This window comes from Aulonocara stuartgranti (genome assembly GCF_965226115.1).
Source record: "Aulonocara stuartgranti genome assembly, chromosome: 8".
In the NCBI taxonomy this organism is placed as follows: Eukaryota; Metazoa; Chordata; class Actinopteri; order Cichliformes; family Cichlidae; genus Aulonocara; species Aulonocara stuartgranti.
Genome location: NC_138959.1, coordinates 574,179 through 596,894, shown reverse-complemented (window position 1 = coordinate 596,894; position 22,716 = coordinate 574,179). Strand labels below are relative to the sequence as shown.

At 44.3% G+C, this 22,716-nt stretch overlaps 2 protein-coding genes across 2 annotated transcripts; one reads left to right on the top strand and one right to left on the bottom strand.

The window, feature by feature from the left end:
• Positions 1-2,296: 2,296 nt before the first annotated feature.
• On the bottom strand, positions 2,297-6,060 carry cox11 (cytochrome c oxidase assembly homolog 11 (yeast)). Its single transcript, XM_082543755.1, has 6 exons — positions 6,002-6,060; positions 5,204-5,396; positions 4,157-4,488; positions 3,919-4,074; positions 3,716-3,841; positions 2,297-3,424 (listed from the first exon to the last, which is right to left on the bottom strand). Exons 3-6 carry the CDS (start codon positions 4,457-4,459, stop codon positions 3,236-3,238), a joined length of 774 nt encoding a protein of 257 aa, XP_082399881.1. The 5' UTR covers positions 4,460-4,488; positions 5,204-5,396; positions 6,002-6,060; the 3' UTR covers positions 2,297-3,235.
• An 8,405-nt stretch (positions 6,061-14,465) lies between these two features.
• LOC309712708 (chromobox protein homolog 2-like) lies at positions 14,466-21,061 on the top strand. Its single transcript, XM_082543740.1, has 5 exons — positions 14,466-15,111; positions 15,189-15,232; positions 15,586-15,651; positions 17,185-17,254; positions 17,339-21,061. Exons 1-5 carry the CDS (start codon positions 15,046-15,048, stop codon positions 18,692-18,694), a joined length of 1,602 nt encoding a protein of 533 aa, XP_082399866.1. The 5' UTR covers positions 14,466-15,045; the 3' UTR covers positions 18,695-21,061.
• Positions 21,062-22,716: the final 1,655 nt, after the last annotated feature.

Below are 22,716 nucleotides of genomic sequence, written 5' to 3'. Positions count from 1 at the left end.
CAAACTTTACTCAGCTCATTCTTCTTGCTTCCTCCACTTCAAGTTCAAGTTCAAATTTTATTCGCCACATGCAGTGGCAGGTTGCTGGTTGGAATGAACCCGTCCCCCGACCTTACTTACACACAACACAGACATCACATGGGGATACAAGTCAGAGAACGGATGCATTACAGAAAAACCACTGAAATGTACACTACAATGGGAAAGTACAAGAGGAAAAAAGAGACCTCTGCTCATGCTGGGCTACAGGAGGACAGCATGAGAACAGGAAACAAAAAAACTCCTCTGCACAGAAAGCACATAAATGTCCACAGCACAACATTATAGAGCACGTGACCAGCAACAGGGTTGGGTAGGGGATAAGGAGTAATCCCAGGCAACACAGCAGCCATCCTGCCACTGTGCCGACTCTCCAGCGCGAGCCAAGACCTGCTTCGTGAAAAACATTGATTCATTGATTCCCTAACCCCTCCGTAACATTGATTCATTAATGTTGAATTCTCTGGCAGCTGCTCTATTCCCATGTTGTTGCAGTATATTAATGACTAACCTCGTGTTGTGGATGGATTATCTCAGTTGTTCTCCTGACTGAAGTTTGGTCCGTTTACAGCATCCTGCCATGCGACTGCATTTGTCTCTAACCATCAGGAACCCTCAGGTGAACTTTTATCGAGTGGGAGAAAGTTAGCGTTCATCCTCCAGCTTTACTGTGTTTATGTTATGCTAACATAGCTGTGTTGCTAGCAATCACCTAGCACATGATTATGTACCAGCTAGCCCAACTTCAGTAACCCTACAAACGTCACTGCTGTCAAATTTCCTTCATTTGTTCAACTCAAAGGGAAATTCATTTTTACATTTTTCGTGGTGCATACTGCTGAAGGACTCAGGGATGAAGGTGTCTGAATCTATGTGGAGTAAGTGTTTGTCTAAAATCCACTCTGGCTCCATAAACAGTAGACACCAATTAATTCAATTTAAAATCTGACTGCACAAGATTCATCCCTCTGTCTCCCTAATGTGTGACAGGTTGGCAGACGTTGTTTCATGCTTTTTGGTCTTGTCCCTCATCCATAGGCTTTTGGTGTAATATATTTCACTGGTATTCCAGCGCATATATGAAGCCCTACAGCCTGCTCAGAGCTGCTCCCGGCTACAGTGCAGCAGCCGTTGGAGTTAGGTCTGATTGGTGCCCAGAGACTAATCCTGAGGGAATGGAGTCCCCCACTCCTCCTTCCTTTCAGTTGAAGGTAACAGACATGATGTCCATAATACAAATGGAAGAGATCAGCAAAGACTGTAAAGACTCTCTTTTGAATGTCTGGAACACTTTGTGGAGGCCAGACTGGGCTAAACTGGGCTAAACTGGGCCCAGATTTGTAAACTCTATTCCAGCTTTTGGTGTTCTGTCTTGTGCTGTTTTGCATTATGCATGTTTGTCTGAATTAACTGTTTTTTCTGCAACACATCTGAGCCTGCTTGTTTTTGGGTTTGTTTTTGCTTTATATTTTGAAAATCCAAAACAAAATTTTAAAAACAGGAGACTCAGAGCCACAACCTGTTCGTCCTTTAGCTTTGGTAGATTTAGATAGTTGAAAAATTCGTCATTTTCTGCATCGGATGGATTAATCTGTGACATGAAGCTTCGTTAAAGTCTTCAAAGACTTCTTTGTTGTGGCTCATGAGTAATGCTTTCAGTTCAACCCTTTATAGAGTAAATAGTTCTTTTTTTCTTTTAGTTCTCCAAACGCAGGCTTTGCACTAGAAAATGTTTTCTTAATTCTTTAATTTAGTTCGAGTTTTCTCAGGTTGTTAACTGCATGTTCTTGTGGTGAATAAATAACTTCACTTCGTGCAGGCATCAGTTTAAAATCCTTGAGTGTAATTTCATCAACCTCTCTGTTCCTGCAGTTTCTCTGAAGGTTCTCCAACCTGCTGGGTGGAGTGTTTAACTCACACTGCTGCTGCAGTTTGGCTTTTAGTTAAATGTTAGATGATAAAATAATTCATCTGTTGTTGATCCCAGGCTGTATTTGCATAATTTAACAACCTGAGAATCAGGACCAGACGATTTTTACCGGGTCCTAAAATATATCAAAGCTTAGACGTGTCAGAGCATCTTCTTTGAACGTACATAAAGTGAAATCAACTCTTTCGTTCTGCAGTTAAATGTAAGTGTAAGTTCAGTCTGTGCCGACACGAAGCAGTAAAAAGACCTCTGAGCAGGTCACGTCTTTTCCTCTGCTGCCCCCTGGTGTTCAAACTGTCCATGACTGTCCAACTCTGAAAAAATAAAAACTGTGAAATACATTTTTTATTTGATTCGACTGACAGGAAACATCCTGCGAGAACACTCAGCTGTGAAACTCTCAGGCATCTTTAAATAACAAAAGTAAAAACAGGACAACATGTTAGAATACACAGAAGAGTAAAAGTGAACCCGTACTGCATATATTCAGCACGACGCTCTCTTTAATTTGACTTTATTTCCAACCGCATTTATTCAATATTTATATCGTTACAGGCACAGGTTTAAACGTGTACCTGTACATGTGCACATGCACTTCCACACAGCGCATGGTGTGTTTTTCCTCCAGGCTTTAAAAGTAAAACTTTAAATGTTTGAACCTCAAAGAAAATGAAACATTAATAAGTTTAAATCAGACATCGATATTTATCTGATGTTCCCTAAATGTTCCCTAAATGTTCGAGAACTGATGAAGAGCTGAAAGGAAACTTTGGAACAACAGGAGGTGGGACAGAAACCAGGAAAACAAAAAGAAATAAATGAATAAATATCATCAGAATAATAATGATTAGTGGTGCATCTGTTAATGAACACATGAAGGGAAGTTTCATGTGTTTGTTTCAGGTTTAAAGTTTTTTCCATAAATTTAATTTTCTTTGATCTCTTCTGGTTTTTCTTTTTTATAACTTTTCATATTTTTCATACTTTTTTACACTTGTAAATCTTTTTATTTCTTTTTGTTTATTATCATGTACAATTTGTTTTTCTCCAACATCTGTGATTCTTGCTTTTGAAAGAAATGTTTTCTTGTACATTTTCATGTTGTAACTTCCTGGAAATGCTTCGACCCTCCGGCGCACAGAGCTCCTCCGTCGGGACGTTTGATGATCAGTGTCGACTTTTAATGTGACGTCAGACAGAGTGAAGAGTCTCGATTATCCGAACAGTTTTTTCCTTCGTTTTCTTGGAGAAAGGCGGAGCCCTCGCTCAGCTGTAGCTGTATCCGGGCAGAGGAAGCATCTGACCCTCTTTGGCCTCGAAGAAGGTGTAGGACAGCGTGATGGTGTCCACTCGGGCCATCCGCGGGTCGTTGTCGAACTCGGGGTCGATGTAGAAGAAGACGGGCATGTCCACCTCCTCGTGAGGGTTCAGGCGCTGCTCCTCGAAGCAGAAACACTGCAGACACACGAGCAGAGATCACGTGTTACACGTGTGATAGCAACCAGCTCAGATCACCCGCCAACGCCACGGCTTTACGTGCCGAGAGGACTCGGAGCGTCTCCGTGTAGGGCTCTCTCCCACAGTCCAAACACATCCATGAAGGTGTGAATCTAGAGTATGTGTGTGTTAGTCCTGCGACACACAGGCCACCTGTCCAGGTGTGCCCCGCCTCTCAACCTCCTGCTCACCTGTCCAGTGTGGCGAGTGTTGTGCCATTGATTGATCATGTGACTGATTATTGATTACCTGGATCTTGTTGAAGTACTGTCCGGCGTCAAAGGGCACCACGTTGTAGGTGGAGATGCCGATGATCGGTTTGTCTGTGGGGTTCTTGGCTCTGTAGAACGCCAGCGCCGTCTCTCCGGGAACCACCTGGGGACAGAGCGTGTGCGTGAGGAAGAGGAGGAGGAGGAAGTGATGAAGGATGGAGACGGAGCGCAAAGTCTTACGAAGATCTCCGTCTGCTGCGGCCTGAAGTTCCACTGCATGCTGGCGTGAGTGTCGGCGTTGAACGTCACCTTGATGACGCGCTCCTTCACCGGCGTCATTGTCGCCACCTGCTCCATGTCGTGTCCGGCCACCGCCGTGCCGCCGAGCCCTGATGCCTGGCGACAGAAGCTGAGCGTTCAAACGAGCTCTCAGCAGCTGTGTGTGTGTGTGTGTGTGTGTGTGTGTGTGTGTGCTCACCTGGCAGTAGAGTCGATACAGCGGCACTGCGGCGTATGCCAGGCCGATCATTCCCACGCCGGCTGCGGCGATGTAAGTCAGCGCAGTCTTGTTCCTGTTCCTCCACTCCTCCTCCTGACTCTGGGTCTTCCTGCTCCGCCCCCGACTGTGGAGGCGCTGCGGACGCCACCGCCACAGGAAGTTCTTAGCCTGAGAGCGCAGCCCCCTTGGAGCGCCACAGCGAAGCGTCAGGACGCATCGCGTTAATACCACCGAGGCCTGAGGAAGGCAGAGGGGCGGCCGCAGCAGCAGAGGCAGCAACATGGCTGCAGTCAGTCACACCTGAGACTCACCTGCACGACAATCAGAGTTAGTGTGGAATAAACAGGAAGACGTGTTCTCCACATGTTTAACTCGTCAGGTGAAAACAACAATGAACCAAACTCCATTCAAAAACGACACGATTTTATGCCACCATGCCAAACTGCACCGACTATTCAGAGTTCACAGAATCCTTTGAATGTTGGTGACTTTATGTTGACACGTCACAGTCTGTAAACTGAGCTTTTATTTTATATTCACCTGAACTCTACTTCAAAAATGTGCACATTTAGAAACTTTGCCTGGTAACAAAAGTTCTTAATGTGCTAAAAGTTTATCAAACAGCTTTTTCACATTTTTAAAAGTCACTCTTTAATTCCGCACATTGCACACTGTGTTAGTGTTAGCAGTACACTACACCAAACTACATTTACAAAAGGTTCACTTTTAAGACACTTGTCTTACAAACAAGGTTTGTAGCTGATTTAACCACAAAGAGCAGAAACGTTATCGGGGATCATCAGCTTCACAGATCTGCACTCAATAAATCTGATTTTAAATAAAGCGATCTGACAACACACACACACACACACACACACACACACACACACACACACACACACACACACACACACACACACACCTGCAGCGGCTGACTGCACACGTCACGCGGATCACTCACCTGTTGTTAAACTCTAACTATGGACTAACTACAGAAGCTCAGTGGGAGCTTCATGGTTGACTTACCTGTGGAGTTTCTTCGGCATTCACCTCTGCTCAGTTACCAAACATGATTCCGGAAACACTTCGGTGTAACACACAATGTGGTCCGCTCCGCCCCATAGCAACAAGCGAAGCGTTCCGCCGGCAGAGTTCCGCAGGGTAACGGATCACGTGACTGAATTTATCCGCTGAGAAATGTTGTTTAACACAAACTTCACTGTAAAAATACCAGAATAACAGGAGTCGTTTGTAGTTAATTGGTTTTCATTAAAAGCACCTAAAATATATATAAGTTAATAAATAAATAAATAAATAAATAAATAAATAAATACTTTTAAAGAACCAAAGAGAAAATTTGACAGAAATAAAATAGATTTTACATTTAAAATGTGATTTTAAGGAAAACAGCCAAAATATGCAAATTAGGAACATCTTCAGCTTGGCCTCCAACAATCTCTAAACTATCTCTTTCACTCTTGCTGCGCTCCTTCTGTCTGAAATCACCGCTGATATTTAAAGCCTGACAGACCTGCACTAGCGCTGTACTCATTTCCATTTCCCAGCGCGACAGTCCAGAGACCACACTGAGGTCTCAGTATAATATTTCCCTTCCTGTTGATCGACTCTCTGGCTTAAATAAATAACTTAATTTAATAATTTAATATTTAACTTAATTTAACCTAAGTTAAATTTAAGTTAAATCCTGTTAAATCCTCTCTTAGACGTAGGCTGCTGGGGGATTCCCATGATGCACTGGGTGTTTCTTCTTCACTCACTATGTGTTAACAGACCTCTCTGCATTGAATCATATCTGTTATTAACCTCTGTCTCTCTTCCACAGCATGTCTTTATCCTGTCTTCCTTCTCTCTCCCCAACCAATCACAGCAGATGGCCCCGCCCCTCCCTGAGCCTGGTTCTGTCGGAGGTTTCTTCCTGTTAAAAAGGAGTTTTTCCTTCCCACTGTCGCCAAAGCTCTATGAATGTTGAGTTGTTCTCTGTATGTATTTTTTTAGGGTCTACCTTACAATATGAAGCGACTGTTGTTGTGATTTGAGCTGTATAAATAAAATGTAATTGAATTTAATATTATTAAAAAAATTGTAAAAGTAGTCTTTTGTAGGGATGGGTACCGGTGTCCGGTGCCATGATGGCACCGGTTCTGACATAAACGGTAGTAACCAGACCGAAAAGCAGCGCACATTTCGGTGCTTTATTTCGGTGCTTTTTTTTCCTGAGCTGTGATACACTTCTAGCCAATCATTTTACGTTTCCCAGGATAGTAGGCGGGGCCAGGTACGTACGTTCAGTTAGAGCAGAGCTACAGATTAAAAATGTCCAAGGCGAAGCGGTCAAAAGTCTGGCTGTACTTCACAGCAAAAGATGCAAACTCAGCAGCAACAAGTGCTTTAAGCTGATACTGTGATACTGTCAAAGGAGGTAACACCTCCAATCTGATGAAACACCTGGCGACGCATAGCGTTTTTTTTTTTAAAGCCGAGAAATGCGCCGTATTTGATAGCTTGCTGCGAGACCTCACACTGTGCACGTTGGGTGGGTTGCCAGTTATCGGACCCGGAGCAACATCCCCCAAAAACCCGAAGAATAGAGTCCTGGCCCCTAGCCCTGCCAGTGTAGCAGAAATGATGAGGATGATGATGCAGCAGCAGCCGTTCTTCTCTGCGTGAGTAGCTTAATGTTGTTCGTGTGTAATTTATAGTGATGGGCAGATGAAGCCCCATGAAGCACTGAAGCTTTTCATCCAATTGGTTCACCCCAACGCGAAGCTTCATGAAGCTTCATTTGCTCTAGCAGGACACCTACTGGACGTAAAAATAATAGCTGGCATGAATTTGAAGAGTGTGGCATTTTGCACACAGCCTGTAAATGTCAACAACAAAAGGAGTGTGTAAAACATGTATATTGTAGTGATGGCAGTATACTGTGTATATTTATAGTGGCAGTATGGAAAATGATTATTTGGAAATGCTTGAAATGGAAATGATCATTTACTGTGAGGTGAGGTGTGGTTGGGGTGTGGACAGTGGTTGTGCTTTTGTAACGTTGAGGTATGGACAGCTACACACTGAGGCTTTGAGCCTCAGTCCTGCCTGTTCACATTTTATTCTGTAAAAACTAAATTTTCACTGCTTTTATGACCTTTTTAGTGGGGAGAACATAGCTAGGATTTAATGATTTAACAAATCTTTTGAATCCTTTGTCCTCCACAATGCTAAATGGCTGGGAGTCCTCAATCACCATGCTGACCAGGTCTTCATCTATTTGAGATTGTTCTCCTGAGGAAAGACAATAAAGATAAAGCACAAATATAAATATCACATACGTAACTTATAACAGTTGTATAATATTGTTATATCATTTAGTAACATTACTGCATCCTACTATCATTGCATTTGATGGCTCACCTGGTCTTGCTCCACAATCGGTGTCCCCCTTATTCTCATGCAAAGCTCTGTAGTGCCTAAGCATGGATAAGGTGTTGTTGTTGTTATATCCCAGCTCCCTGGCACATAGCAAACACTTCACCTTGTACAAAAGTCAAGACAGCTTAACATAAATTGTATTGCACCATCAGTATCATGAAAATACATCTTCTGTAGAAATTTACATACCTTGTTGGGAGGAATAAGATCAAAATGTTCCCACACAGGGGAGGACATCCTCCTCTTCTTAGCTGGCTCCATTCTCTCCTGACTTTCTCTCCTCACTCTCATAAACCTCCAAACGGTCTCCAAACTCTCACTAACCGCAACTCTCCATCAAACACCCACATTTTTGAATGAAGTCTGAGGGGTTTATATCGCTGTCATATCTCGCGGCAAAGTTCGAACCACTTCATGAACCAGTCACGTGGTACAGCCGGGCAGCGAGGCTTCGGACGTCATCATTTTCAGCTCCTCCCATAAATGAAGCAAGCCTCGATACGCGCTTCGCGGAAACGCCCCCTCCATTACTCGACACACGCTCCGAAGCCTCGATACAGAACGTCCCATCACTAGTAATTTACATTGAGTAGGCTAACCACGTTATTACATTAATGCATGTAAGGTGAACTAGCAAACATCATCATAGCTACATGCGGCTGTCTTCCTGTTTGATGGCAGATGCTCCCTTCACCCTGGCCAAAAAGGCTAAAATGACCAAAGAAAAAGTGGGAAACAGCTGAACATGAGAGGTTTTGGACAAAGTTTGTGTTTTTTCCATTGTTTAAGCACTGCTTCCAGCCAAGAGTGATACCATATATGCCCCATAGCTGCAGAAAAGGCTAACATTGTTATATTTTTACAAAAACAAAACAAAACAGCTGAACATGAGAGGTTTTTGGACAAAGTTTGTGTTCTCCATTCTTTAAGCACCGGTTCGAGCACCGTTTAAGCACCGGCACCGTTTCAAAAGTACTGATTTGGCACCGGTATCGGATAAAACCTAAACGATACCCATCCCTAGTCTTTTGCATTGCAAGTTTTTTATTAGTGTGTGCTCAAATGGCACAGTCGGACCTGTCCAGGGTGTACAGGTGAAGTGGAATGTCTTGCTCCGCCTCTGCCTGTACATGTTTGCATTTCCTGCTTCTCCCATTAGGATCAGCTGGTTTGTAACCGCTAACTAGTGTAGCAGGAGTGGATCCTGAATTTACACATTAATGACGGCGTCAGGGGATCAGGAGAAACTCAGCTGTTTTCTCTGAGCTGAAATGATGCTTGAAGTTTAAAATGTTAGAAAGTCATTCTTGAAACCTCTGAGTTTTTCTCTCCTTTCAGCCTGCTGCAGGTTACACCAGGTTAAAAGCACATGTTCATCTACATTTCTGTATTTTTATTATGTAAAAAAATGTAAATATACTTTTATGTTCATATGTATTTGTATTTTCTAATTAGAGTTCTTAAATATATACAACAATAATATAAATTATTACAGTATATTATAGAGCTGGGCGTTAGAACGATAATGATATGTATTGCGATATAACTTTTTCTCGATAGAAAAATTAAACTATCGCGATAGACCTCGCCGCTCTTGTCCTCTTAAAAAAAAAAAGAAGAAGAAAAAAAAAAGAACAGCCAATCCAAATTAAGTAGCGCAGAGCCGAACCAATCACAGCCGCAGCGTCACGTGACTTGTTACGTACAGCACAAGTGCCAAGCCGCACATGTGTATTTGTTTGGGAAGCAGCCAGCCACCGTACCGCCCGGGTAATGGAGGAAATGAGTGTGCTGACTAGTGATGGTAAATTTGATTCTTTTTACTGAATCGAGTGTTAATGAGTCACTCACGAAAGTGAATCGGATTTTTTGAGTCATTTGATTCACTGAGTCAGTTGACCAGAGAGTGCAAAAATTTTACATTTTCACTCAAACTTAGTTTGTTTCCCTTTTCATGTAAATCCCACTGCTAAGATGAATGATTAAAAAAAACAACAACAACTATTTTATAGAGAAAAAAGAGCAAAAACATTTCTAAAATTAAGCAATTTCCTATCAAAATTGCTTAATAAACATTTATTTTGTTTATTTGTATTTCATTAGTATTTTCCTTAAGTGTGTCAAATATATATTTTCTCATCTAAATGTCCACTGCGCTGTGAGCCAGGGGGCAGTAATGCACCTTAACATTGGTTGCCAACCAAGAAGATAATTCCCTCCACACTCACCACCAAGCTGGAGCATCTGGGACTCAGCTCATCTATGTGTCAGTGGATCTCCAACTTCCTAACTGGCAGACCACAGGCAGTAAGGATGGGCGGACATGTCTCAGCCTCCACCACTCCCAGCACTGGAGCCCCCCAGGGGTGTGTTCTGAGCCCCCTGCTGTACTCTTTGTACACATATGACTGTGTGGCCACTACCAGCTCCACCACCATCATCAAGTTTGCTGACGACACCGTCGTGGTGGGCCTGATCTCTGATAACAACGAGACGGCCTACCTGAAGGAGATTAGGAATCTGGAGAACTGGTGCCAGAGGAACAACCTCCTTCTAAACGTCAGTAAGACAAAGGAGCTGATAGTGGACTTCAGCACTAAGCAGGAGAGGAACTACCAGACCCCCGTCATCAACGAGTGCCCAGTGGAGAGAGTGGACAGCTTCAAATACCTCGGAGTTCACATCACGCAGGACCTGTCATGGTCCTGTCACATCAACACCGTGGTGAAAAAGGCCCGTCAGCGTCTCTACCACCTCAGACGCTTGAGAGACTTCCAACTGCCCTCCAAGGTGCTCAGGAACTTTTACTCGTGCACCATAGAGAGCATCCTGGCGGGAAACATCTTAACCTGGTTCGGGAACAGCACCATGCAGGACAGACGAGCTCTACAGAGGGTTGTGCGGTCAGCTGAGCGCACCATCCGCTCCGAGCTCCCTGACCTGCACTCAATCTACAGCAGGCGGTGCTGGACCAAGGCCAGGAAGATGGTGAAGGACCTCAGCCATCCCAACAACAGACTGTTCTCTCTGTTGAGGTCAGGAAAGCGATTCCGCTCCCTGAAGACCAACACAGAGAGACTGAGGAGGAGCTTCTTCCCGCAGGCGATACGGTCTCTCAATCACACCACCACACAGTACTGACCCACACATATGGTTCTTACACACACACTGGACATTCTGGACTTTGGTTTTGCACAACACTGGTCACTATATTCTTCATTTCCGGTTAATACTTGTACAGCTGCTGTTATTGTGTGTATATATTTATTTATATTTAGATTTCTTCATACATTCTTATATAGTTCTATATTGTGTATTTTGTTGTACAGTTATTTTATTTTCAACTTTAATTTATATATTTTATCTTATTCTTCCCAGTTAAATTTACCCTTCATTCTAATTTGTGTTGTACAGTTATTTCATTTTTAACCTTAATTTATATTTTATTCCTTCCTAGTTAAATTTACCCTTTTTAATTTTTCATATTTATTTCCTATCTTATTCATAGCCTTTTCCTTTTTTGTTTTCTTTAGGTCACGAGCAGTTGTCCAAGCATTTCACTACATATCGTACTGTGTATGACTGTGTACGTGACAAATAAAATTTGAATTTGAATTTGAAGAAGAAGAAGCTATGAGCCAGGAGGGAGGGGGGGGGGTGAGTGAGTGATTCGTTCGCTCGCTCTATGATTCAGCACAGGAGGGAGGGGGTGAGTAGCTCAAATGTGTTGTTAGCATGTTAGCAGCGCGATGCTACTCTGAACCGAGGAGCTATTTTCTTGATGTGAGCTTCTACTCAGGGTTTTTTCTTCCAGTTCAGAGCGGAAATGCTTTTGTTACGAAACTGGCTGTTGTTTTATCCCCACAATTTTAATTATAAGCTAGATATATTTCTACTAGGGATGGGTATCGTTTAGGTTTTATCCGATACCGGTGCCAAATCGGTACTTTTGAAACGGTGCCGGTGCTCAAACCGGTGCTTAAAGAATGGAGAACACAAAATTGGTCCAAAAACCTCTCGTTCAGCTGTTTTTTGTAAAAAGATAACAATGTTAGCCTTTTCTGCAGCTATGGGGCATATATGGTATCACTCTTGGCTGGAAGCTTAAACAATGGAAAAAACACAAACTTTGTCCTAAACCTCTCATGTTCAGCTGTTTTCCACTTTTTCTTTGGTCATTTTAGCCTTTTTGGCCAGGGTGAAGGGAGTATCTGCCATCAAACAAGAAGACAGCCGCATGTAGCTATGATGATGTTTGCTAGTTCACCTTACATGCATTAATGTAATAACGTGGTTAGCCTACTCAACGTAAATTACACACGAACAACATTAAGCTACTCACGCAGAGAAGAACGGCTGCTGCTGCCATCATCATCCGTCATCATTTCTGCTACACTGGCAGGGCTAGGGGCCAGGACTCTCCTCTTCGTGTTTTTGGGGGATGTTGCATAACAGGCAACCCACCCGCAGTAGATGCGCTCGGTGTGAGGTCTTGCAACAAGCTATCAAATACGGCGCATTTCTGGGCTTTTAAGAAAACGCTATGCGTCGCCAGGTGTTTCATCGGATTCTTGGTGTTACCTCCTTTGACAGTATCACAGTATCAGCTTAAAGCACTTGTTGCTGCTGAGTTTGCATATTTTGCTGTGAAGTACAGCCAGACTTTGACCGCTTCGCCTTGGACATTTTTAATCTGTAGCTCTGCTCTAACAGAACGTACGTACCTGGACCCGCCTACTATCCTCGGAAACGTAAAATGATTGGCTAGAAGTGTATCACAGCTCAGGAAAAAAAAGCACCGAAATAAAGCACCGAAATGTGCGCTGCTTTTCGGTCTGGTTACTACCGTTTATGTCAGAACCGGTGCTATCATGGCACCGGACACCGGTACCCATCCCTAATTTCTACTAATGGAATTATTTTGCTAACAGCAACAGGGATGAGTCAGTGAGTCAGTTGGGCTTGTGAATCATGATTCACGAGTATTGAACGATTCGTTCACGAATCGAACATCACTAGTGCCGACTAGAAGAATCAACCGAGCGTGACCGAAGAGAAAACAGATGATGGTTCCAATGCCGGAGAGATTGTCGAACGGAAAAGCCAGAGAAGTTCCGTAGTGTGAAGGTATTTCGGCTATTTCAAGTCTGACAAAAAACAGAGTAGCTGCACTGTAAATGTGCCGAAAGCAAGTCTGGAAATACAATAAACTGGTGCATGCTCAGGCTACGTCCACACGTACCTGGGTATTTTTGAAAACGCAGATTTTTCTATGCGTTTGTGCCTTTCGTCCACACGTAAACGGCGTTTTTGGTCACTGAAAACAAAGATTTTTAAAAACTCAGTTTTTGCATTTATGTGTGGACTAGAAAAACAGAAAACGCAGCGTCAAAGGTGTGCGCATTTTTTGGCGTCACACTGTGCGCCACGTTATTGTTTCGGTGAAATGAATTTCTACAATACTGTTACTGTTAATTCTACTCTCTGCAGTGTTTAAATGCTTACATATACACACAGTTACTGTCCCCAGCTTTGTTTACTTTTTCCCACCGAAGCTTCTAGACTTCTGATTGGCCAACATTTCTGCACGGTTAGGAATCTAGCGCCACCTGCTGCTTTGGCATGTTCATAGCAGCGTTTTCCTTCATTTCTGCCTTTATGTGTGGACGGGATTATTTTTTTAAAACGAAAACGGAAAATCTCCGTTTTCAAAAATACCCGTGTACGCGTGGACGTAGCCTCAGTCTCTGACTGGAAGCGCTGATTCGTCATTCGGCTTTTGTCAGACTAAAGTAACTGTTAAAACTGTTTGAAAAGCTCAGCTATACAAGATAAGATAAGATAAGATAAGATAACCTTTATTAGTCCCACACGTGGGAAATTTGTTTTGTCACAGCAGGAAGTGGACAGTGCAAAAGTTATGACGCAAAAATTAGAATACAATAAGAATAAATACAGTACACAGCTGTACAGAATAGAATAAAATAATATACTATATACAGTAGAATAAAATAGAATAAAAATATACAATAAGATAAAAATAGAATACGAATGCTATATACAACTGAGTAAAAATACAACGATGCCAGAAAAGATTATTGCACTTAGTGTTATTGCACATGTGTGGATGTGTGTGCTTGATCAGTTAAAGTCTTTGTTGTGGAGTCTGACAGCAGTGGGGAGGAAAGACCTGTGAAATCTCTCCGTCCCACACCGTGGGTGCCGCAGTCTCCCACTGAAGGAGCTGCTCAGTACTGTCACAGTCTGCTGCATGGGGTGGGAGACGTTGTCCAACAGGGATGACAGCTTAGCCGCCGTTCTCCTGTCACTCACCACCTCCACTGGGTCCAGAGGGCATCCTAGAACAGAGCTGGCCCTTCGGATCACCCTGTTCAGTCTCTTCCTGTCCCCAGCAGAGATGCTGCCGCCCCAGCAGACCACACCATAAAAGATAGCAGAAGCCACCACAGAGTCATAGAAGGTCTTCAGGAGTGGGCCCTCCACCCCAAACGACCTGAGTCTCCGCAGCAGGTACAACCTGCTCTGCCCTTTCCTGTAGAGGGCGTCTGAGTTATGAGTCCAGTCCAGTCTGTTGTTCAGATGAACACCAAGGTACCTGTAGCTGTCCACAGCCTCAATGTCCATACCCTGGATGTTCAGTGGTTGCAGTGGAGAATGCTTGTGCCTGCGGAAGTCTACCACCAGCTCCTTGGTTTTACTGGCGTTGATCTGGAGGTAGTTCAGCTGGCACCAGTCCACAAAGTCTTGAGTCAGTCCTCTGTACTCCTTGTCGTCCCCATCAGTGATGAGGCAACAAGGAGAGATTGAGAATTTCCTTTTAGTTCTCAGTTTATTTGATATTGACAAAAGTTAGTCAGTTTTGTCTGTTCTTCTGTAAAACAAACTAAGATTTATTTTTAGAATTAATATTTTGTTTCTAAGTGGAATTGACAGTTTAGTCTGTTTCGTTTGTTCTATTTTGAAACTTAAACGCTTTAGCGGCTGCCTTTTGTGTAGTTTGCAATATTTGCCTTTATTTATCTGAAAAAGTCTCATGTTCCTTAAGTACATCTACCCTGTTGAACTTATTATGGGAAATAAATATTTAAATAAAAACAAGCTGCTGATTATTTCACATTTTACTTGTGAGCAACGGCACATTTAAATCTTACAAATATAGTTATTTGGCTGATATCGTGATAGATATCGTTATCGCCTGAAATGAAAAAAACATATAGTGATATGAAAAAATCTTATATCGCCCAGCTCTAGTATATTATAATTATAATGCTATCATTATTAGTAGTAGTAATCTGGAGGCCGATTCGATTCACCGGCTAGCCTGGCTCTGGTCGTTGACGCTGTGAGGGGAAGTACGGTGGCCGGCAAGAAGAAACGCGCTGGTAGTGCGGGGAGCTGCAGCCATGGAGGGGGTCACCGTCGGCCAGGTGTTTGACGCGGAGTGTATCCTCAGTAAGCGGCCCAGGAAGGTAAGCTCAGCGCCGGTGGCCCGGGTGTTGTGTGGTTCCGCTCGGCCCGGCCCGCTGTGACTGTTCTGTCTCCGCAGGGAAAGTTCGAGTACCTGGTGAAGTGGAGAGGATGGTCCTCCAAGTAAGTAGCTCGCTAGCTGCTAACGGCTAACGGTCATAACAAAGCCGGGCCGCGGCTCGGTTCGCGCCGCCACCGAGGCTCCTATCGCGGCACACGGGGGGAGAAGCACGGCCGGTACCGACCCATCGGCGCCCGGCGTCGATCCACGGCCTGCCGGCGGACACGTCCAGCTCCAGGGCCGCAGCAGCTGAGGCTCGGCCGGTCCTGCGCCACCGAGCAGCCTGATGTTGATTTGCTGACATGTTTTGTATTTGTGGATAACGCTGGCAGCTGTGCGTGGGCCTCCGTGATGGCTCCACACAGAAAACCCGCTCGTGTCCGTCCTGAATGTGAAATGTTTGTCGTGTTTTCAGGCACAACAGCTGGGAGCCCGAGGAGAACATTCTGGACCCCCGGCTGCTGGCAGCCTTTCACAAGAGGTCAGTTTGTCCCCAGACTGCAGGTAAACTCAGGTGTGCTCCACGTCCACCTGCGTGGAAGCTCACCTGAAGGGCCTGAGAGAGGAGCAGTCAGGGAGCTCCTCCCAGCCACTCATTAGTTAAACACCTTAATATTTGTAATGTTTTTAATCATAATTTAAATAAGCAGTTAAAAGTAACTTTGTTAAGAAAGGTTGTATAGTAACAAAATTTATTTAATATTATTTAATATTTATAAAAATGTAAACATGTCATATCAGAATTTATAAATTATATATTTCATTTTACTGATAGTTATAATTACTGAAATAAAAAGTCCTGCGATTATTAGTATCAAAAAGATTTAAAATAATATAAAAATGTGTTGTCTCTAATATACATATGAATTACATATTAAAAAACATGTAATTATTCATTCATTATTAGTAAACGTTACTGTCACAGTAAGATAAATGTATAGATATATATTTTAAAAAGTTAATGATGGCGTCAATAAATAAATTATTAAAAGACTAAAAATATGTATATTACGTACTTTACATATTTATATAATGTAATTAATAGATTTAATTTATTATTAAAAATATAGAAATATGTTATTATATTCTGCAGCACGGTGGTTAGCACTGTTGCTGCACAGCAAGAAGGTCTCTGTGTGGAGTTTGCGTGTTCTCCCCGTGTTTGCGTGTTCTCCCCGTGTACTCTTGGCTTCCTCCCACAGTCCAAAGACACGCAGTTAGTGGGGACAGGTTAACTGATGAATCCAAATTGCCCATAGGTGTGAACGTGAGAGCGATTGGTTGTCTGTCCCTGTGTGTTGGCCCTGCGACAGACTGGCGACCTGTCATAGGGCGAGAGGCGGGGTCCACCCTGGACCCCGCCTCTCGCCCTATGACAGCTGGGATAGGCTCCAGCGCCCCTGAAAAGGATAAGTGGAAGCGAATGGATGGATGGATGTTATTATATGTTATGTATTTTAAATGTGTTACATATTATATGTTAATAGATTATTATTCTAGTATTCAAACAGAAATCTATGTAAATAATATATAAAAGAATTAATATGTATTAAACACTAATAGTAATAATAACAAATATTCAAATTACTTTTAAAAGAATGATGTATATTGAATGTATTTAATAATAAAATTGCAATTTAATAATTATATTATGTGGACATGTAATAAATATATATTCGATATGTAATTTCATATTGATGGGTGAGCAGGCGCCCAGGTTCGAGTCCAACCTGTGGCCCCTCCCTCTCTCTGACCGCTCTCGTCTCTCGTCACTTTCATTTAAGGAAAAATATAAATATATGTACATGTAACTATTTAATTTCATATTTATGATTTTAATGAATGGAAACAAGCAGCAGAATCAAAGAAATAGACAAACTGACAGATCTTTGTCACATGTGACGCGCGTCAGTTCACGAATCATTTCACGCTTGTTTTTATGAAAGAACGACGTGTTGAATATTTGGACTTGCTGTCTGCGTGTTTAAATAACGTTTGTTTCGATCTGTTCCAGAGAACAGGAGCGCGAGCTTCTGTTTCAGAAGAAGGGAAAGAGGCCGAGAGGCCGACCTCGAAAGATTCAGGTGAAACACGCCGACCCCGCCTCCTGATTCTGTCTCATGACCTCTGACCCCTCTTGCTCATCCCGTTCTGTTTCTGTTCTGCAGCCAGCGCCCACCGTCACGAAGGACGACCGCTCCTCGTCCTCCTCTTCCTCTGGCCTGTCATCAACCGCCTCCTCGTCTTCCTCAGAGGATGAAGAGCACACAAAGAAGGTGAAGCCCGCCCCCCGCGTCCACCCCGTCCCTCAGAAGAGGCCTCAGATCCTGCTCGCCAAACCTGACACCCCCCGAAAGAAGAAGCGAGGGAGGAAGCCGCTGCACCCCGACCTGAGGGCTCTAAGGCAGGCAAAGAGCCGCCCTCCCCCGCCGCCTTCTCCACCCGGTCCACGCCACCACCAGCTGCCCAGAGACGAGCCGCGGGCCAGCGTGAAGAAGCCACTGCAGCCGGCCAGCTTCACCTACACCGGCCTGAGCCGGAGCGCCAGAGAGGAGGCCGGCTCCGCCTCCCAGACCTCTTCTGCCTCCTTCTCCCAGGCCTCCAAACCCGGTGGGCTCGGCTGCATTTGGACCAATCGTTCGCTCTCAACCTCCTCCCTGTCCTCCAGCTCCACCTCCCAAAACAAAGCCACGCCCACCGCACAGAATAAGAACTCTCTGTCAGAGCTGAAGCGCTCCGTCCCGGAGATCGGCAGAGGAGACGGCTTTAAGGTGACGCCTGTGAAGCAGGGCGGAGCCTCTGGGTCGCTGGGACTGCACAGCAGCTTTGGAGGAGGCGCAGTGGTGCAGCGCCCCCTGCTGGCTCAGAGGAGGCAGGATGGCAGCGGTGGTCAGAGCGGGGTGGCTCCACACAAGCATCTGAGCACGAGTTTGTCCAAACCGCCATCGTCAGCATCGCCGTCGCCCCGAGACAGAGCCAGCCAGGCGCTGAGCCTCCGCGCCCTTAACCTGCAGAGCGTCGGCAAACTGCCGCCCACGAGCGGCCTTCAAGGAAGCAACACTAGCGGGGTGGCGGTAGCTAGAGCGAACCCACGGAGTAGTGGCAGTGGGATGGTCATAAAAGGAGGAGCGAAAGATGCTCGCACTGGAGGCGGAGCTCCAGAGCAGGGCATGACGAAGGACAAACTGACGGGTGGTGGCGCTGCTCGAGGGAATAGTGGCGTGAGGCAGGACGGCCGTAAACACGTGCTCGGCTCTCAGAACAGGAACCTGAACGAGCTCAGCACCGGCGACTCCGACGAGACTAGCACCAGCGAGTCAGAGACGGAAGACCCTCTGTTTCCTAGCAACAGCAGACCCAGCCGCGGCAACAACGCCACCGACTCTGACACGGAGACGGACTGGAGGCCGGCGCGGAGCCTCCTGGAACACGTGTTCGTCACAGACGTCACAGCCAACTTCATCACGGTGACAGTGAAGGAGTCGCCAACCAGCGTGGGCTTCTTCAGCTCCCGGAACCACTGAGCCGGGCGTCTGCTCGCTTCCTAGAACAGCTCAGGGTTCCTACACCTCTCTGGAAATCCAACACGCAGTCATTCCCGGCGCCTCCAGGGCGACCCTTCGGTTCCAAGAAACAAAAACACGGTGGAGAGATCGGATCGAGCAGGAAGCTCCTGACAGTCGGCAGTAGGAACCCTGACGTTCAGACCCCGTTCACACCTGTGATCAGTCTGCCGACCTTTAACCTGCAAACAGGTCACCTTCACAGGGTCAGAGGTCAGGCGACTTTCATACCTTTTTAGACCTTCCTACCTTCCTGTTAGGACGGAAAATGCATTAAAAAAAGTCAATAAAACAAAATGTTCCCTTCCTCTGAGATGTAATACACTACGACTGCCAGGAGGGGGCGCTAATGTAGGGCTCAGATTAAGCTCATAAATATTGTGTCGTCGTCTGATTGACAAACACAGTTTTAAACTGAACTATGTGAAAATGTTACTTTTTTGTATCTAAAGTTGAGAATTTGTGCTTGTAACGATAATTACGATTATCTGTCTCATGACCTCTGACCCCTCTTGCTCATCCCGTTCTGTTTCTGTTCTGCAGCCAGCGCCCACCGTCACGAAATGGAAGGGTAAAATGTATTACCCTTCCAGGACCTGAAGCTCAGTCAAGCTCCACTCTGACAGCCAAACCATCTGTTCTCTGATTGGATTGTTAAATTTGTGATTCACGTGATATTGACCAATCAGCTGAAAGGAAGAAAATTGGGTCAAAATTTGTACTTGTAAGTTAAAAGTGACAGAGTGAGGGAGCAGAGAGGTTTACACTTTGGATCTGTAACCTTAACAAAAAAAATGTGTAACCTGTGTAAATATTTTTTAGACACACAAATTCTCATCTACAGATGCACAAACATAACGTTTCTTTAGATATTTTAGTTTACAAAGTTCTAAAACTACTACTCAGATTTACGAGCACAGTTTGACTCCACACTAATGAACCTAACAGCTGATTGCTGCCATCGTGGAGGGAAAAGTCTGTATGTTTGTTTGAACTGCAGGATCATCCTCGCAGTTTAAAGTTTCGTCTGTACTGAGCACGCTCAGGTCGAGCAAACAAACAGCTGCTCGTTGTCTGCATATAAACACTCCCGCCTCACCTCTGGTTTCTCTCTGTCTTAAACACAGAGAGCGTCAGGTGTTTGTCAGGAAGGTGTTCAGGTATGAAAGTAGGTCAGGCCGAGGTCCCACGCAGCTGAGACCAAACCAAAGTCAGGATGAGGCTTTGATGATGTCGTAAATGACACATTGATTTCATTGGCTGGAAGCCCCTCGAAGCTGGCGCAGGCTTCTGCACCCTCTGCTTCTGCTTAGAAAGGAAGTGACGTCCTTCTCGGCGCTTCCTGATCAGCGGGGATAACTCAAGCTTCCCCACAGACCAGCCAAAAAACCCTGGAAGACAGAATTATTGATCCGATTGTTTCTGAGCGACACGCCGCCCACATCCACAGCTGCTGTCACTGACTGTCACAGCCAGCGGCTCCGAGGCGTGAAGCCACGTGAAACCACGCCACTATGAGTTGGTTTGTTTCTCGTCCGAAAATCCTTTTTGTTCAGTCGCCCGATAAAAAGATGATGGAAACCGTCCGCTCGGTTTTTCTCACATCGCTGAAGCGTCTCGGGCCGCGTCACGGATGCGTTTTGGTGCTACGCCGCTTACAGCACAGTCCGACTACTCTGGCGTCCTTCAGGAGGCTTTGTGTGCTCGCCTCCTCAGGTCTGATGGGTGTCTAAACGGGGTCTGGACTCACAGGTGGACAGCGCCTCTCCGGTGCCTCAGGTTCCCCCCTCACAGCAGGACTGTTGGACCGCCGCTCGGCGGGATTAGCTCCAGGAGGACATTTGTGTTTGTTGGACGTACGTGGCTTCTTCCAGGGCAGCATGTTTAAAAAAAGAAGTTTCCTCCAGCCGTCGTCTTTCAGTTCTCTTTGGACCAAAGCTGTTACGAATGTGTGTCGTTCTCAGTGTGGTATCGACAGTGTTTCGTGCACTACGTGCAGTATAAGCTCATGAGACATCCCATAATCACTTCTATATATGTACATATATATATTTAGCAGTTTTGTACCATTTGAAACCATCGCCGTGTCTTTTGGAGGTGAAATATGTGTTAATTTATATTTGTAAATATGTCTTTCATGTGATATGTAATGATCTATGGGTGCTCATTTTGGCTTTTAGCGTCACGCACCTGTAGCCTGAAATAAACCGGAAGCACCTGAAACTTCACGGCTCGCTCGGTGTGTCTGTGCGCTGCCGTGTTTCACCACCAGGTGGCAGCGCTGCACAGAGAGCAAAGTGGATGCAGGTGCTCGCTGACGGTTGATGACCAGGAAAAGTTTTAAATGAATGCAGTTAACAGGAAGTTTGCAGGTCATACGTAGGTCATATGATGTCACACCAGTGACATCATCAGGTCACATGAACGGAGCGTCCAACTGAGACAAAGCACTGTTGATAAATCAGCTCCAGTAATAATGTGATAAACGCAGAATTGATTTTTCTTGTGTTAAAAATGACATTAATTAACCTGTAAATAAAATTACATATTAATAGACTGTTTTAAAAATATGTTTAAAATAAAAAGCAAATATTTTAAACATTTAAAATGAATAAATTATAATTAAAATGTTTTTCAAAACAATATTAAAAAGATCAAAATAAAACACCATGAATAAATATTAGAATTTAAAAAAACGCCTTAATTGTGATTTAATAATAATTAACAGGGAATGTGATGAATAATTAAAAAAGTCAATTACAAAGTAAAATACTGAAATTAAAAAAGTTAAAAATGATTTTTGTAAAATTGTATTTTAATAAGCAAACCAAGAGATTTCAGAAACTATAAATAATGAAATCAAATCTGTTGTCAGGTTGATGCCACAGCAGCCATAAATAAACGGTTTATTCTTTATGTTTAACGGTGACTCTTTAAGGAGAAACGAGAGTGAAGCACATGATCGTCGTGGTTATCGTTCCATTAACATACAAACTGGACTGATAACTTCTCAGTTCTCACAGACGTGTCGGCTCAGACTGTAAAAATAGGAATTCAGTTTATTATTTCTAATAAGTAACATACGTTTTAGTGTTTCGCAGATTCTTGAAATAGTTGTTTTGATTTTATGACAATAAAAATGGTAAAATTTTAAATATAGACATAAATATAATACAGGTAGCAGGACCTCGTCAATGTTTCTTCATTTTTTCTGTTTTTTGTACTGAATTTGATAAAAAGGTGTTTTACAGGCGCAGCGCCTCCAACTGGAATCAGCTGAAAAGTCATAAACACGTCTTTAAAAAACCCGAGATGATATTTCTGAGATGAATTTTAAACGGTTTAAGCCAGGGGTCCCCAATCCCAGTCCACGAGGTCCCTGCAGGTTTTAGATGTGTCCTTGATCCATCACAGCTGATTTAAATGGATAAATGACCTCCTCAACATGTCCTGAAGTTCTCCAGAGACCTGATGATGAACTCATCATGTAATTCAGGTGTGTTGACCCAGGGTGAGATCTAAAACCTGCAGGACACCGGCCCTCGTGGACTGAGATTGGGGACCCCTGGCTTAAGGCCTCAGAGTTAATCATGAGGGGGCGTGGTCAGATAGGCCACACCCTAATCGTGAAACTGACATTGGGGTAAAATGATGCACAGAGACAGATTTTATATCGGGCTGTGGACGAGTTCATTTTAACTCTGTGGGTCTGACTCAGTGTGGAGCCTCCAGTGGACGTCAGGGGAACTGCAGCTTTGTTTCCGTCACTTTGAGCTTCCAGGTTTTCATGAAAAACTCCGAGCTTCTGTTTGGGATTCACGCAGAAACAAAACACGACAGCGAGAGACGTCAGATTAATGCAGGCGTCACACACTGATGTCTGCAGGTTGCTGTGTGTGTGTGTGTGTGTGTGTGTGTGTGTGTGTGTGTGTGTGTGTGTGTGTGTGTGTGTGTGTGTGTGTGTGTGTGTGATTTATGGTCAG